The following is a 16,593-nucleotide window of genomic DNA, read 5'->3' as shown; positions in this document are numbered from 1 at the left end:
GGTGAGCGTGAGGGGCACTGAGTTCTCACAGGACTGAGGGATTTTTGGGGACGGAGCCTGCAGGGCCATGCTGAGACAGAGCCCCTCCCTGCCCCAAGAAGCTAGTCGTTACATCGTCGCTGTGTGTCTTTGGGCAAATCACTTTACCTCTCTGAATGCTTCATGGCAGACTAACCCTGCCCTTCCTTTCTTCTCAGCAAGTGTGATAAGCAAGGCTTTCCCCTCTCTGTGCCTCAGTTTCCACATCGGTAAGAGGGGAAAATTGAACTCAGTGATCCCTCAGGCCCAGTGTATCCTTGAAGTTGCAGCCTGAGGTGGGAAATGTAGGCCGTAGGAATACAGACAAAGCCTTATGCGGCTCCGACTGTGTGCATGCATGATTTTACTTGATTCTCACAACTGCTTTATGAAGTATCATTATTGGCCTCATTTAACCAAACAGGCTCAGAGAGGTTAAGTAACATGTCCAAAGTCACCCAGCAAATAGGCAGAGCTGAATTTGAATCCAAGACTGTCAGAACCTAAAGCTGGGCCCCCAACCCTTGCTCATGTCGCCTCTGGTCACCAGGAAAGTGAGGCCTGAGTCTGGCTAATTAGGGGAAGGAAGCTCGGGCAGAACTAATTACACTCGATTTTATTCTTGTCTTTTTGCAACATGATTAGTGCTGCACAGGGGTGCCGGGCTCCTGGCCCCCAGCCTGCTGACCTAATTTGTGTGCTTGTGTCTGTTTCTGTAACTTGCCCTTTCTCCCCCCCTCATCCAACCTCTCTCTTCTTGTTTCTCTCTGCACTCTCCCCTGCTGTGTGGCCTTGGCAGTGCCACTTAACCTCTCTGGGCATTAATTGTCTCATCTGCCTGCGTGTAGTCATCCCAATTCGGCTTCCCTCATGAGGAGGTTGAGGCTTACATGAGGTAAAGACTTGGAAATAATAATAGAAATTTTAACGTAAGCTAACAGTAATCGTGGCTACATTGATTTATTCATTTTTCACTTGGTGTTCAGTCCTGTGCTCAGCCCTTTCCCACAGCAACGCTACGAGCTGCATAGTCTTATCATCATCTCCATTTTACAGTCGAGAAAACTGAGGTGCCGAGATTAAATGGCTTGCCTGACAGCCAACCGCGTAGTAAAGAGGAGCTGGTTCATTATGCTTCGCCTCTGTGCTGACCTGTTTCTCTAGGAAGGCTCATGGTGGTGTGGGGGCTGGGCACAAGGGACCCCAAACTCTGGAGTGGGCTCTAAGGGAGGATGGGTGGGAGGGACGCACTGGCCTTCCTGAACGTGTCCCCTGCACTCAGAGTGAGTGATGAGAGGGAGGGCAGAGGTAGCCTTGGAAGTGAGGAGACTTAGCTGATATCCAGCTCATTTGGACCCTCACCCATCACAGCCCTGACGGGGTGTTCTTGGGAGGGAGGGGGCCGGGCAACCTGGGAGGTGACACCTCCTTGCCGCTGGCCCAGGGGAGCCTCCCCAGCTGCTGCTCTAAAACTCTAGGAGAGGATCGGTGGGAGTAGATGTGGAGTGAGGGGGCCCGTGGGTCACTGCTGGTCCTGGTCCCTTCTGGGTTGGGAGCCTGAGGTGCCTCTGTGGAGTGAGGCTGTGGGTGAGTTCAGGAGGGTGTGATGACTAGGGGACTGTGAGGAAAAATGGAAGGCGGGGGGCGTCAGTCCATTAGGAAGGGTGCCACGTTTCATCCCTATGTGTGTGTGCACTTGTGTGTACCCGGAAGGAAAGTGCGTGTTTGAGCGCATGTGTGAGGGGAGGGAACTCGGATGCAGGTGTTGTGGGTCTGTTAATGGCATGTGAGGTGGGTGTATGTCTGCTGGGGCGGGTTCAGTGAGGGACAAGTAGGCTGCACGCGTGTGGAGCAGGGTGTTGGGAGCGCTCGGCGTGTTGGGTCCTGTGGTCAGCCCCTTCTCCTGCAATGCTGTGAGCTGCATAGTCTCATCACCATTGTGTGCTGGTGCGTGGGTGTGGATGTTTAGTGGGCGTGGATGGCTGTGGGTGTTGCTGAGTTGATATCATGCAGGGGGTGAGGGGCAGCTGCGGGGCACAGATGTATGAATTCAGCCCTGGACGAGCAATGGGTCTGGGGGTGGCCCAGGAATGTCCAGGACAAGGGTTTCAGAGACAGACCTCATGCCTGAATTCTAACCTCTGCATCAGTTCCTGCATCTGTGCAATAGGGATGATAAAACCCTGGGCGGTTGTGGTGGTTAAAGGAGGCCGCATAAGTAACATGCTCCCAGCACCTGACCTGGGGCAGGCCCTCGGCAGCAGCAGGCAGAGGTCTCTAGAGTGCCCTGGGAATGTTCAGCGGCTCCCCTGGGACCCGATGCTCAGGCCTTCATGGGCTGCTCAGGGAGCCTCCGCTGGGTGTCCCTTCCCGAGATTGGTGGTGGCCGGAAGCAGCAGGTTCCATGTTTCTGCCGGGCATGCTCGCTGTGTGTGGGGGGTGCAGCCGAGAGGAAAGGTTGTATCCGAGTTTTGAGGTTCATGTCTGAGTCAGAGGATGCACCTGCCGGAGGTGATGTCTAGGAGCGATGTGTGTTTAGGGAACATGCGTGGCCGTGGCAGTGGCTCCGTGTTGTGGGCCTTGGTGAGGTGAGTGTGGTGCGTGGGGTCAGGAGAATGTGCTGAGGCTTGTCGGGGGCATCTGTGGGGTATGTGGCGAGGAGAGGAGTGTGTGTGTGGCTGTGAGTACCCTAGGGCAGGTGTACATGCAGCTAGGGGTGAAGTAGATGGGTGAGTGTGTGCTGGTGTGGGCTGGGCTATATTGCCTATAGGCTGTGGTGAGTATACAGATTGGGGTGGGCAGACATTGCACTTAATTGTGTGTGTGTGTGTATCCGTTGGGGTGCATAGTACATGCATGAGAATGTACACGCATGAGGATGTTGGGCTGTTTTGTGTGTGTGTGTTTCTGCGAGTGCGCGTGTGTGTTGGGGGTGTGGAGGCCTCCTATCAGGCGTGGGGGGGTTATGTTTACCTGGAGGGGGCACAGTGAGGGTCAAGGAGCAGCTGGCAGCGTCCTGGGGCTTTTGGATTCAGTTCTCCTTTAAGGGAATGGCATGGATAGTCATGCTCATTATGATGGATTATGCAAATGCAGAGGTCGTTTGGGGGTCAAAGGCTGCTTGTCACCCTCCTCCTCAGGCATTCTGTGACTCTTAAGGTTTTCCCTGCTGCCTCTCAGGCTCCGTTCCCCACCCCTCGTTCCTCTGTCCCCTCTGGGAGTTGCAGCTACCAGCACCCCCTCTGTAGCGTTCCTGCGAAGGCCTCACTGAGTCTCAGCGCCCATGCCTGCAGGTCCCAGGTGTCCTTGCATTAAGTTCCTGCTGAGCATCCCAGGTGGGCTCAGGGGTGACCAGGCCATTCCTCCCTCTGCCATCCCGCCTTGGGAGTGCTTGCTGTTCGGAAAGAATGTGCTCTTGGAAGCAGGTTTGGAAAATTACTGAGGTGGCCCCTTCCCCAGCCTTGCCTCATCAGCATGAGGCTAAATTAGGATGTGTGAGTTCTCCCCCTCTGCCTCCCATCCTTGCCTTCTCTCCCTCTCTCTCGTATGCCCCAGCCCACCCTCCCCGTCTCTGCCCCTCTGCCCCCTGGCCTCCCTCTGTCCTCGCCTCTCTGTCCCCGTCTCTGTCTCCACCTCCCCGCTCCCTGTCATCCTCTCCATTCCCCTGTGATCTCTCCCTCTCCTGCACCCCCCCATCTCTGTGGGGAGCTGCAGCTCCTGGTCCTTAGCATGGAGAAGATGGTCGTCATGGTAACGGTTGTCATGTCGATGGCTACTGAGCTGGGGATGAATAGTATCTAGGTGAGTGCTACCTGAGTGGAGGCTGATGGGTTTCCAGGAGGCTCGATGCTTGTCTGTGAGCTCAGAGCTGCACGGCAGGCCCAGCTCCTCCTGCCCCATACTAGTGGCTGTTTGTACCCACAGGCGTGCTGACACGCCGAGCCCTATGTAGCTGCTTTTAGGTGAGCATGTGTCAGTGTGTGTCTGTGCATGTGCTGTGTCTCTGGGGTGTGTCATTTCAAGGGTCTAAGTGGCTTGGGGGTAGGTCTTTGGATTTGTACAGGCTTTTCTTGAAGCAGGAGTTTAGGGGCTAAGTGTCACTGGTCACTGAGGAATTTTGGGGACTCCCTTGTTTTGATACCCATATTTACCTCAGTTGGGGGCTTCCAGGGACCACAGACCTCTTAGTATCCCTCCTCCCAGCTAAAGGCCTCCAAGCCACTGCCCAGCCTGCTGGGAAGGATAGAAAGACAGTGAAGACAGCCCTGGGCAGGGGCAGGGGCCGGAGCCTGGGTCCCTGCTCAGTCCCCATTCTTCTGTGTGACTTCAGGCTGCTTGCCAGAGAGCTGGAGGGAGCAGGGACTCTGGGTTGGCTGGTTCCGGTTGTGGAGGGAAGTGGTATGGGGAGCTGTAGCTCCTCCACCGTGGGTGTTTGTCTTTCTGGGCAGAGGGGAGCTGGGGAAAAGTTGGGCCCTACTGCTCTGAGCTCCTGGAATGTCTAAAAAGGAGGAAGACCCAGCAATTCGTCACGGGAGCAATTACACTAATTGTTCCACTCCATGACTCACTGGTAGAAAGTAAATACTGATTAATTCATTACTTTGAGACTGTGTGTGTGTGTGCATTTGGTGAGGGGCACCTCCTGGCTCCCTGCCCTGGCTGGGCTGGGCAGGGCTCTGGAGCAGGTGGTTGAGGCTGGGGATATGAAGACAGGACTGAGATCCTCACTCTGGCTTTGTATCAACTCCAGAAGGGGGCCCATCAGTGGCAGGGGGTGAGAGGCTGGGCCCCAAATGCAGGGCCAGTCTAGCCCTCCCCTGCTCACACACACCCCAGGGCTCCCCACAGCCAGTCCAACATTGCAGCTGCTCAGAGACCACCTCAGACTTACTGAACCACTGAATTTAGTTTTCACAATATTCAGATGTGCAGTCAAGATGAAAAATGACCAGTTTCTTTTTTTTTTTTTTTTTTTTTTTGAGACGGAGTCTCGCTCTGCCGCCCAGGCTGGAGTGCAGTGGCCGGATCTCAGCTCACTGCAAGCTCCGCCTCCCGGGTTCACGCCATTCTCCTGCCTCAGCCTCCCGAGTAGCTGGGACTACAGGCGCCCGCCACCTCGCCCGGCTAGTTTTTTGTATTTTTTAGTAGAGACGGGGTTTCACCGTGTTAGCCAGGATGGTCTCGATCTCCTGACCTCGTGATCCGCCCGTCTCGGCCTCCCAAAGTGCTGGGATTACAGGCTTGAGCCACCGCGCCCGGCCACACCAGTTTCTAAGAGAAAGTCATCAGCCAGACACTGAAAGCCTTCTGGGATGGGGCCCCAGGTGACCTGCCCCGCCCCACCCCTGCCCTGTGAATTATTCACACGCACGCACTTTCCTTCCGGGTGCACACAAGATCTCTGTCACCCATGTGGATGTCACTCGGCCCACAAGGGCACCTGTTGCCCTTCTGGGCACACCCAGCTGCGAGTCTCAGGTGCCGAGCCCTGTGTCCGCCTCTACCTTCCCCAGGCCCAGCGCTGGCGCAGCGAGAACTTTGAGAGGCCCGTGGACCTGGAGGGCTCTGGGGACGATGACTCCTTTCCCGATGATGAACTGGATGACCTCTACTCAGGGTCGGGCTCGGGCTGTAAGTACCCCCTTCCCTACCCCTGCCTGGTGGCAGTGACCAGTCTGTATCCAGCCCCTTCTCTGCACAGCCCATGGGGGCTTGCTTCAGTGAGGCAGGGGGCGTTTACTGTATGGGTCAGACAAGTTCTTGGGCAGGATCCCCAGAACAAGAAGGGCAGAACACCCTCCTGGGGACGGAACCAGGCCTGGGAGGACCTCAGAGCCCCGGATGCCCAGCTCTCCAGGGCCCCACGTCTGCATCTCTGTGTGTGCTATGTGGCTCTCTCTGCAGACCTTGCTTGGTTTGGGTGGTCCCATCAGGTCCAATAAGCTGTGGCCAGTGGTGGGGTTAGGGCTGTGACGAGACAGGGCAGGTGCTTCAAGTGGTGCCTGGTTTGGCTCCGCCCTGGGGAAGGGGAGCCAGGCCAGGTGGGTCTAGCAGAGTCTCGGGAGAGAAGGACGCTGGGAGCCCCACTCTGCCACATAGCAACTGTGTGCCCCTCGGTGCTCCCCCTCCCTGAGTCCCTGTGTTCTCACCTGCGGATGGTGAGAAATACGCCTTCCTCTCGGTGCCTCTAGGAGGGTTTGGGGTAGGAAGTTGGGGTCTGGCACAGAGGAGGAGCTCTCAAAACAGTAGCAAAAAGATGGTGGCTGAGACTGGGCCCAGTGAGGGCCTGGGCTGGCATCTGAGGAGATGGTACGGGGTCTGCACGCCACAGAATTGGCTCCCCACAGCCCTTGCCTCTGGTCTCCCCTCCTTAGCCCAGTCCTTTGAGCCCCTTTCAAATTATTCTTTGTAAAACCTATTTCTGTTGGGTCACATCTCTACTCGCAAAGCTCCCTGGCTCCCCTCCCTCCTGCCTGGTTCCGAGCCCAGGAGCTGGCTGTGGCTTCTCCCTCCCGCTTCGCCTGTTGCATTTCCTCCCAAGTTCCTTCACTGTCCCGGCTTTGCATCAACCAGGTTGCTCAAGCTGTTCCCCTGCTGCAAGGGCTTCTTCTCCCTCTTACTCTCTGCCTGTGCCTCTGGGGGGAAGCCCTTAGTGTACCACCCCTGCCTTGACCGTGTGGTAGGGGTGCCTTTGGGGTCTGACTCTTCCCAGAATGCCACTCCTGTGTTCCCCTGCAAGCCCCAGCAAGTTTTGCAACCAGAAGCGCCTCAGTTGCTGCTGCCTGGTTTAAACCTCATAGAAGCTGTAGGTCGGGTGGGCAGGAATAGTCATGGAAGGCTTCCTGGGAGAGGCGGCCCCCAGAATTTTTGACTTGGCAGAGAGAAGTTGGGGAACATCAGCAACTGGCCACCTCTGGCCAGGCTGTGCCTTCCTCCTTTCTCTCATCTTTTCTGGGAAAATGGGGCAAAGAGAGGGGGTTGGGAGACCTAATCTTGACGGCCATTGCTTACCTGGGATCCTCATGCCCCTCACAACCACCCAGCTCCCTAGCTCTCTCCCTCTCCCCCACCCCCTCAGACTTCGAGCAGGAGTCGGGCATTGAGACAGCCATGCGCTTCAGCCCAGATGTGGCCCTGGCGGTGTCCACCACCCCTGCGGTGCTGCCCACCACGAACATCCAGCCTGTGGGCACACCATTTGAAGAGCTCCCCTCTGAGCGCCCCACCCCAGAGCCAGCCACCAGCCCCCTGGTGGTGACAGAAGTCCCGGAAGAGCCCAGCCAGAGAGCCACCACCATCTCCACTACCACGGCTACCACTGCTGCCACAACAACGGGGGCCCCGACTGTGGCCACAGTGCCTGCCACAGTGGCCACCGCCGCCCCCAGCACCCCTGCAGCACCCCCTTTTACGGCCACCACTGCTGTTGTAAGGACCACCGGCGTACGGAGGCTTCTGCCTCTTCCACTGACCACGGTAGCCACGGCACGGGCCACTACCCCTGAGGCGCCCTCACCCCCTACCACGGCAGCTGTCTTGGACACTGAGGCCCCAACACCCAGGCTGGTCAGCACAGCTACCTCCCAGCCAAGAGCCCTTCCCAGGCCGGCCACCACCCAGGAGCCTGACATCCCTGAGAGGAGCACCCTGCCCCTGGGGACCACTGCCCCTGGACCCACAGAGGTGGCTCAGGTGAGGGTGTTGAGAAGGGACAGGGAGGAGGGCAGAGGAGGGTGGGTCAGGGGAGGGATGAGGAGGATGGAGCTGGACAGGACTGAGGACCAGGAGGCTATAGAGATGAGCCAGACAAAGTGGGGGCAAGGGGCAGGACCAAGGGACAGAGATCAGATGGGGAGGGAAGAGGGACAGAAAACGAGGGCTGGGGTGGTTGGATCCTAATGGGATGGGACATTTTTTGGTGGGGAAGGAATTGGGTGAACATGTGCATTGGTGACAAGGCAGGCCAGGCTGAGTGTTTCGGTTGAGAGCATTAACTCGGCAGTCTGGTAGCTGGATCAGAATCCTTCCGCTGCCACTTCCTCGTCATGGGGCCTCAGGCCAGTCCCTGATCCTTTCTATACCTCCTATTCCTCATCTACGGAAAGGAGAAAACAATAGAATGTGTATCATTTCATTGTGAGCATGAAGTCTCCTGACATCCACAGTGCTTAGAACAGCGCCTGGTGATGGTGCAGCCAGTAGGTTCTCAGCTGCTGTCCTCATCACGGTTGTTAATACCATGGGTCTGAGGGTGGTTAAGAGCCGGCTGTATGAGAATGCATCACTTGCCTTGTGGAGGGCTGCCTGGGTGTGGCTCAGTGCTCAGCACTTTACCTGTGTTAGCCCCAGCCCTCATGCCCACCCCACGGGCAACACTGTGGTCATCTCACCTTACAGACGAGCAACTGCTGGCGCACAGGGAGGTGAAGCCACTTCCCAAGGCTCTGCAGCCAGCAGTGGCAGTCAGGATTTGAACCCAGGCAGTTGGCGCCAGAGCCGGGCAGTCTCACAGGGCTAGGGCTGCATGTGTGTGCATTTGGGATATTCTGGATGGGGCAGGGGAATTGACGGGAAGAGGATGAAGATGTCAGGAATGCCAGGGATGGATGAATCCCAAGGACATGAGAGAGGTGGTCTGGTCCCTGCTGTGTGCACTGAGTAAGATGGAGAGGTGGGAACATGGACTGGGTGCCAGAGCCCTCTGCAGCTGGCCTCACTGAGGAGGGCCCTTGGGCCGTGGAGCTGCCTTGGGGCCAGTGTCTGTCCCTCCGATTCCCCAGCCAGCTGCAGCAGGGTGCAGGCCCTTCCCTCGCCTCAAGCAGCTGGGGCAGCCTGGTGTTTTCCCTTTCACACAGCTGGAAGGGGAAACAATGACAGGGTACGGAACTCAGGAGAAGGTGCACAGAGCCCAGGTTGCTGGAGGAGCCACTGTGCACACTGTGTACACTGGGGCACTGCTGCAGCCTCTCTTCAGCCTGGACACCAGGCTTGCCTTTCCATGCCCACCTTTGAAGTAGCGACATCCCTGCTCCAAATGGCTCCCACAGCCCCCACTTTGGTTTCATGATTCCTAGCTCTGATCCTGCCTCTGAGTGGTGGGAGTCCTAGAGATTGTCAGTCACTGAGCTGGTTTCCAGGATACCTGCCCCTGAGGCCATCATGCTCTGCAGGTTTTGCTCTTGGACTGGCCTCCAGGCTACAGGATGCTCCCCTGCCTTAGGCATGGACCCGGACCAGGCCCACATCCATAGCAGCTGCACCCAGCAGTTCCCAAACATCTCGACAGAAATCCCCCGAGAATTGTTACTAAGACTGCTGGAGGGGACATGATGGGGACAGGATGTGGCCAGAGCAAGAACAGAGGCAGTGTGGTAGTGGTTAGAAACACAGACTCTGGAGGCAGATAGATCTGGATTTTAGTTCTGTCCCCCACTTACTAGTTGTGTGTCCTTGGGCAGGTCATTTACGCTCTGAGCTGACTTCCTGCTGTGTAAACTGGGGACATTATTACACTCCTTCGTGGGGATAATGAGTAGCACAGCGCCTGGTGTGTAGGGAGTGCGAAGTGTTAGCCCCCCAGGGCAGTAGGATGGTGGTGGGGGGTTATGCATGCATGTGTGGTTGTCCTGGGCTCATGCCACCCTCTCTGCAGACCCCAACTCCAGAGACCTTCCTGACCACAATCCGGGATGAGCCAGAGGTGCCGGTGAGTGGGGGGCCCAGCGGAGACTTTGAGCTGCCAGAAGAAGAGACCACACAACCAGACACAGCCAATGAGGTGGTAGCTGTGGGAGGGGCTGCGGCCAAGCCATCATCTCCACCTGGGACACTGCCCAAGGGTGCCCGCCCGGGCCCTGGCCTCCTGGACAATGCCATCGACTCGGGCAGCTCAGCTGCTCAGCTGCCTCAGAAGAGTATCCTGGAGCGGAAGGAGGTGCTCGTAGGTGAGGATTGGGGTCTGGGCCAAGGGGAGCCTGGGAGGATCCCAGAGTGAGGCACCTGGCTGGGCCTCAGTTTGCCTCTAGGAACCCAGAAAGAAGATCAGGGCGTGGTTTCCTAGGAGCCAGATAGGAATGAAACCTGAGAACTCAACCCCCCGGGACCTGCCTTCTGGCTCCTCCCAACCTTTCTCCTTCCCAATATCCAACCCTGACTTCATGTCCATCTCTAGGTCTTTCCTCAGTGCCCTCTGACCCCTCCGTGGACTCTGACTTTGATCCCTGCTTTTCTGGGCCACACTGGCTGACCCCCTGGGACCTCACTTCCTAGATGCTAACCTCTGACCCATCCTTCAGCTTGACCTTCCCCAATTTTTGACCCCAGTCCCTGTGGACCTGCCCTGGCTGCATCTAGGGAGTCTCTGGACTCCTGGTTCAAATTCTGGCTTTGCACTCAAGGCAAGGTACTTCACCTCTCCAGCCTTCCTTCTCTTCATGGGTAGAATGGGGATAGTCATTTTGCCCTTAATCAATTCTAAGAGGTACATCTGTTCACATGTTAACTCTTCTGTAATTGGGGTATGTCATATTTAGTTAGCAGAGTTTTTTCTTTCCTAGCAGTTATAAAATACTGGGGCATCTTATGACTGATGGCATTTTAAATTTGATGAAGCCCTCAGATAACCCCTCCCTCATAGGGCTGGTGTGAGGGTTCAGTGAGTTAGTGTGTTGGGCAATTAGAATGCAGCCAGTGAAGGCCTGTGGTGGTACCCAGTGCGGTAGTAGTAGTATTGTCTCCATCTTCATTCCAACTCAGATCCAGGACTCCCAGCCCACTCCATACCCTGGCCCCCACCCCTGAGGACCCTTTGCCCTGGTTGTACCCGGCCTCTGGGCCTTGACCTCTGCCCTCTTCCTCCACAGCTGTGATTGTGGGCGGAGTGGTGGGCGCCCTCTTTGCCGCCTTCTTGGTCACACTGCTCATCTATCGCATGAAGAAAAAGGATGAGGGCAGCTACACGCTGGAGGAACCCAAGCAGGCGAGCGTCACATACCAGAAGCCTGACAAGCAGGAGGAGTTCTATGCCTAGTGGAGCCACAGTGCCTCCCTGCAGCCTCAACACCACCCTGCCGTCCAGTCCCCAGCCTGGCCTCACCAGCCCAAGCCTGGGACTGGGCCTGGAACCTGGCCCCAGTTCTTCTCTGCCCTCCCTCCCAAGGTCTGCCCAGGCTGCCAGCCTCACACAGATCTTCCCCGAGGAAGAGGGGCTACTGCCATCTGCCCCAGACTGTGCCCTTATGAGCTCATCTCTTGTTCCCCTCATCCCTGCCACCAGTCTGGGGCTTCAGGACCTCATGTCAGATGGATGAGAGGAAGAAAGCTCCTGATTGGCTGGTGGTGGAAGAAAGGGTGGGGCTTGAGATAGGCCTGAGCCCCAACTTGGCACCCACAGGGCTCACTGAGATCTCCTTTTTGGGGCAGAGAGGCACTCAGACTGATTTCCAGGACAAACATTTGGTAAACACAGCCCTTGAAATCATCTAGACACTCACTGCAACCTCTTGCTCCTATCCCAGGGCCTCTCTCTGCCTGGGTGAGAGGGTATCCCTTGTCACCAGCCTGTTTTGTCCTGGTCTCTCTGGGGTTGTTGAATCTCTCCTCTTGCCTGCCAAGTACACATGTACCCCAGACTTCATTTCTTTCTGCATCTTCCTCCAAGAAACAGCTTCCTGAGGGTGCTGGGGCAGCCACTGGTGAGGAGGGGCTGCTCTGATGTCCCTCCTATGAGGGGACTCTGCACAGACACCATTGCCCACACTGTCACACATATTTTCATGCAGTCACACACAAGACAAAAGCATGCAATGACAAAACCATACGCAATCCTGACTGCCCAGCCAATCAAGACATATCACAGAACACACACATCCTTCCAAGAATGTTTATCCTCATGCATCACTTACATACCCCCAGACACTGCAATGCAAGTCACTAGTCATGGTCACATGATAGTGACAGTGTGGCCTCCTCCTATCCCCAGTACACCCACCCTCTGGCACCACACACATTGTCTCCAGCTTTCAGGCTCACTGGGGAGGGTGGAATCGAGCCGGAACAATCAGCCCATATTGGGTCCCCCTAAGTTGCCCCGTCATACTCAGTTCCATGCCATGGTGCCCACACCAACCATGCAGCCACCAACCCCAGCCAGTGTCAGACACAATTCCATGTGGATGCACAGTCTCACTCCACATGACCTGCTCTCAATGCTGGAGGGAAACAGGCAGGCCCTTGCCTTTCTTGGAAAAAGTGTGGGGCCACAGCCCTTTCAGGGCATTGCACACAGGTGGGCCTGGCCTCACTCCTACCTTCTTCCTCCCCACTGCAGTTGGCAAAGGGGGAGGTTTGGGGCCAGACCCCCACTGGCTGGCAGCCTGGGGGCTCCTCTAAGGCTGAGGAAGGAAATTTGGCCCCAGGTTGTTGGGGGGTCTTGGGTCTCCCAGGACAGAAGGCCCAGGGCAGGGAGGGGGCATGTGGTTGGGCTCCTTTCTCTCCCTGAGTCCCCTTCCTGCTCTGAGCTAGGGGGCTGACTCTGCCTCCCAGGACACAAGTCTCCAAAGTGCCTGTGAGGGCGGGCCCTCCGCACCCTCTGCCCTCTGCCTGGCCAGGCCAACCTCAGCCCACCTGCCCAGAGGCCCTCCCTGTGGGCACCCCCTCACCTATTTGGCCAGACAGTTCTGGCTGCAGCTTCAGGGGCCATGGCTGGAAGCTTCCCCTGCAAATCCCTCAGGCCCTGAGGTCAGGGTTTGAGGGATGAGACCAGGTGATAGTGGGGGAGGGGTTACTTCCTTTGTTACCTAGCAAGTAGGGCTATTTCCATCGGTATTTTAAATGTGGGGTCACAGATCTTCGGGGGAGGGCATGCTTGGCAGGGGGCCTCTTGGAGCCAAAGGGATGTGGTGTGAGTTGTGACTGGCTGGCACTCACACTCCCACCCCTCACCCACAGCCCAGATTCAAGTCAGGAAGGCAGGTTTTATTTCAGGGCCCTTTGCAAGATGCCCTGGCAGCAGATTTCTGCAGGATGAGGGGTAGCAGTGTGTAGGCAGTGAGGGTGAGGTTCCGGGGGCTGTCCCACAGCCTGTCTTTTCCAGGCTGGGCTCCATCTTCCAGTCCCAAAACCCTCCTTCACAGGGCCCAGAGGCTTGTGAGGAAGCCAGGTGGACCCCGCCTTAGAAGAGTGGGCATGGGGGGCCCCCAATATCTGGAGGGGGTGGGTTGGCCTCAGTCATTTTTGGAGCAGAAGGGCTGGGTCCTGGGGCCAGAGACCACAAGCTTCAGCCTCCCTACCCTGCTCCCTGGGGTGCTGCTGTCTTGGAGACCACAGCTCTGGTGAGACGGCCTGGGCAGGCCAAGGCTGAGAAACCAGGGAGGATAGAGGAGAAAAGGGCTTGGGCCACCAGCCCCAGAAGGCGCCGGACCTTGGGTGGGAGACCCACCAGTTGGTGTAGGTTCTCTGTAGGGCTGGAGCCCATGGTGGGGGTGGCCCCAGCAGACCTGGCTCCTCACATCCCAGGGGTTGGCTTCTGATTTGCGGCTTGGGCTCCTGGCACTGGCTTCTCTTCTCTGTGTCCTTAGCATTTGAGAGAAGAGGCCAGGGGCCTTGTTCATGGAGCCCTGGACCCAAGGCAGATGTCCAGGCTTTATCCTCCTGAGGTCGAAGAGTCTGACCAGCCCAAATCTGCCCTGGCCAGCCTGACCAGGGCAAGGCAGTACGAGAGAGTTCAGTGAGGACTAGCTAGGGTTCTCCAAGGTGCAATGCCGATGCAGGGCCCTCATGTACCCCTACCCCTGCCTGTGATGGGGTGTTCTGAGGGGCTTTGGCATTTGCTGGAAGCACAGCGAGTTCCAAATGAGAGGAAGCTTGTGTGGCTTGAGAGCCTTTGGGGCCTTGGCTGCCAGAGCACGAGGCAGGCCAGGACGTGGAGAGCCCAGGCCCTGTCTCTAGGGGGCCAGATGGGGCCTTGCCTGAAAGGCTGATCCCCTTGATTGCTGGAGGTGTGTGGGTGGCAACCAGGGCTGGGCAGGGCTTAGGGTGTGTGGACCAAACCCCTCTAGGGTTGGCAAAGCTGCCTGTCAGGCCTCCAGGTGGGGGCCCTTGGACGCAGGGAGCAGACCCTCTGCCTCGCAGGGCAGGAGTAGCTGCCTCCTGGGTTCTCTGGATTTCTTCTCCCAACAACTACAACCCTGGACTTGCCTCCCCAGGCCTCTTGCCTGTAAATAGAAGCCCGCAAACTGTACAGATTTTCAGAGGCATCGAGACTGGGCCCCGGGAGTTGCCATCTGAGAGCCGATGGCCCCAGCATCCCCCAGGTGCCTGCCTGGCACCACAGTGACCCTGGCCTCAGCGTGGCAAATGCATGTAAATATTTTTCGTAGGCGGCGTGGCTCCAGAGAGCCCCCTGAAGACAGTGTCCCTCCCTCTGGTGAGTCCTTTCTCCTGTACAGAACTGGCCGGGGGTGGGTGGGAGTCTGCCGTTCCCTCCCCCAGGCCTTCCCTGCCCCTTCTCTCCCCTGTAACCTGTTTATTAACTGTACCTGTCCTGAGTTCATGGCCAAAACCTTAAATAAGGAAAAAGACAGTGGAAAAAAGAGACCAAGGCGCCTGCCCCGCTGCGGGTACTCACCTGTTCCAGCCTTGTGAAGGAACTGGTTTTGTTTTTGGTTTTGTTTTTTTTTGTTTTTTTGTTTTTTGTTTTTTGTTTTTTAACACTTCCCGTGCTGTGCCCATTTATAAGAGGAAATAAAATTAAGCTGAAATGTTGTGCTGTGTCCAGAGTATGAGATAAATACGGTTATTTGGGGAGGGCAGCCCATGGCTGCATCCTGGGCCCCAGCCATCTTCCTCCATCAAAGAAATTGAGAACCAAGCAGGGAAAATTGACTAACAGCCCCTCGTGGGAACCATTATGGTCAAAGCTGCTGTTGGTTGAGAGTGTCCAGGAAACCACGGAGCCGCTGCGGTGAGGCTGGGGTGGGGGCTGTGGTTGGGAGGGGCCAAGCAGTGGTGAGAGGGGCCTGTGGTTCACCCCCAGGGGAAAAACTCTGGCTTTAGGCCACAGAGGAAATTTTGGGGCCACAGGATACCAGGATCAGAGCAGCCGAGATGAGACAAGATGGCTTTGAAGTCTGAAGTCTGTTTTCAAATCCAGGTGTTGACATTTCCTAGCGCTGACTCTGGACAAGCCACTTGACCTTTGTGAGTCTTAGTTTCCCCATCTGTCAAATGGGGTCAGAATACCCTCTGCGTGGAGTGCTGTGAAGACTGCATGAGCTAGAATGCTCTGCACGGCACCTGCCACAGTCGGCGCGTAGCTCACAGGTGCTCTGATGATGGCGTTGGAACAGAATAGAATCTCCGGATGGGAGAATGTGACCCAGAATCACATGTCAGCTCCTGACACCTGGGGTTATAGAGCTGGGCAGGCCTCAAAGCCAGCCTTGGGGCCCTCCTTGGTGTAGAAATCCCTTTTCCAGCCCCTACTTGGCATAACTCCTGTCCCAGCCAGCTGGGTGTGTCCTGAGGGCCAGCGGGCCACTCTGCCTATTTTGAAGTACTTCCTAATTTCAGCTGAAATCTACCTCTCCAGTGTTGCCCATCTCCAGCGCTCGTACGCCCTGGGGGCACACGGGATTGTTCTGCCCCTTGCAATGGGACAGCCCCCAGATATGGGTGTAACAGTCGCAAAATTCCCTCCTTCAAGGGAAAGCTCTACATGTCTTACAAATATTTCTTCTAGAAATGTCTTCCTCTTGGCCAGGCGTGGTGACTCAAGCTTGTAATCCCAGCACTTTCGGTGGCCGAGGCGGCTGGATCATTTGAGGTCAGGAGTTCGAGACCAGCCTGGTCAACATGGTGAAACCTCATCTCTACTAAAAATACAAAACTTAGCTGGGCTTGGTGGCGGGTGCCTGTAATCCCAGCTACTTGGGAGACTGAGGCAGGAGAATCGCTTGAACACAGGATTCAGAGGTTGCAGTGAGCCTAGATTTCATCACTGCACTCCAGTCTGGGTGACAGAGTGAGAGACCCTGTCTCAAAAAAAAAAAAAAAAAAAAAGAATTTTCTTCTTCGTAATATGTGATAGCCAGGGTGCTGTTGGCCCTGGGAGTGGTTGGAGCCTAAGGCCTATGGCTCTGGTACACCGTCCTACCCATCCCTCCCTCCTTCCAGTAAAGTTTCTGTGCCTGGCTCTGTGCTTGGAACTGGGAGCCGAGGGGTCCCCATGACAGCTCCGGCCTCTCTCCCTAGAGCATGTACAGTCTATCCGGGAGATGGCTGATAACCAGAGTCTTGTGACTGTGATGACACTGGTCTTTGGTGGGGGAGGGTCATTCTTCCTCAACGGCCACCTCCAAGCCCCCCCAAGATTGCCCCTCACTGCTAGGCAGTTCAGGGACAGAGCCCTGGTCCCCAGGGCCTCACTGTGGGACCTCAGACAGTTTGACACCTTGGAACCTCAGTCTGCACAGCTATAAAATGGGGTGAAGGGGCCAGACCTGCCGCTGGGAGGTCCTCACAGGAGTGAGTCAGTTAGACACCTGCTATGATGTGCGGGGTTGGTTTACCAAGATT

General features: G+C 56.6%; 2 protein-coding genes across 2 annotated transcripts in view; both read left to right on the top strand.

Moving 5' to 3' along the window:
* The window catches only part of SDC3 (syndecan 3), a 39,389-nt gene extending 24,610 nt beyond the window's left edge, over positions 1–14,779 (top strand). The window contains exons 2-5 of the mRNA XM_025402571.1: positions 5,532–5,649; positions 7,097–7,710; positions 9,671–9,962; positions 10,881–14,779. Coding sequence (XP_025258356.1) covers positions 5,532–5,649; positions 7,097–7,710; positions 9,671–9,962; positions 10,881–11,047 — 1,191 coding nt within the window. The 3' untranslated portion in view covers positions 11,048–14,779. The remainder of the gene's footprint in view (positions 1–5,531; positions 5,650–7,096; positions 7,711–9,670; positions 9,963–10,880) is intronic.
* LOC112634771 lies at positions 11,488–14,779 on the top strand. Its single transcript, XM_025402581.1, has one exon. The coding sequence runs from the start codon at positions 11,637–11,639 to the stop codon at positions 12,546–12,548; it is 912 nt and encodes a 303-aa protein (XP_025258366.1). The 5' UTR covers positions 11,488–11,636; the 3' UTR covers positions 12,549–14,779.
* Positions 14,780–16,593: the final 1,814 nt, after the last annotated feature.

Source organism: Theropithecus gelada, chromosome 1 (assembly GCF_003255815.1).
Source record: "Theropithecus gelada isolate Dixy chromosome 1, Tgel_1.0, whole genome shotgun sequence".
Classification (NCBI taxonomy): Eukaryota; Metazoa; Chordata; class Mammalia; order Primates; family Cercopithecidae; genus Theropithecus; species Theropithecus gelada.
Note: the sequence above shows the minus strand (reverse complement) of the source record. Positions and strands in the feature narration are given on the sequence as shown.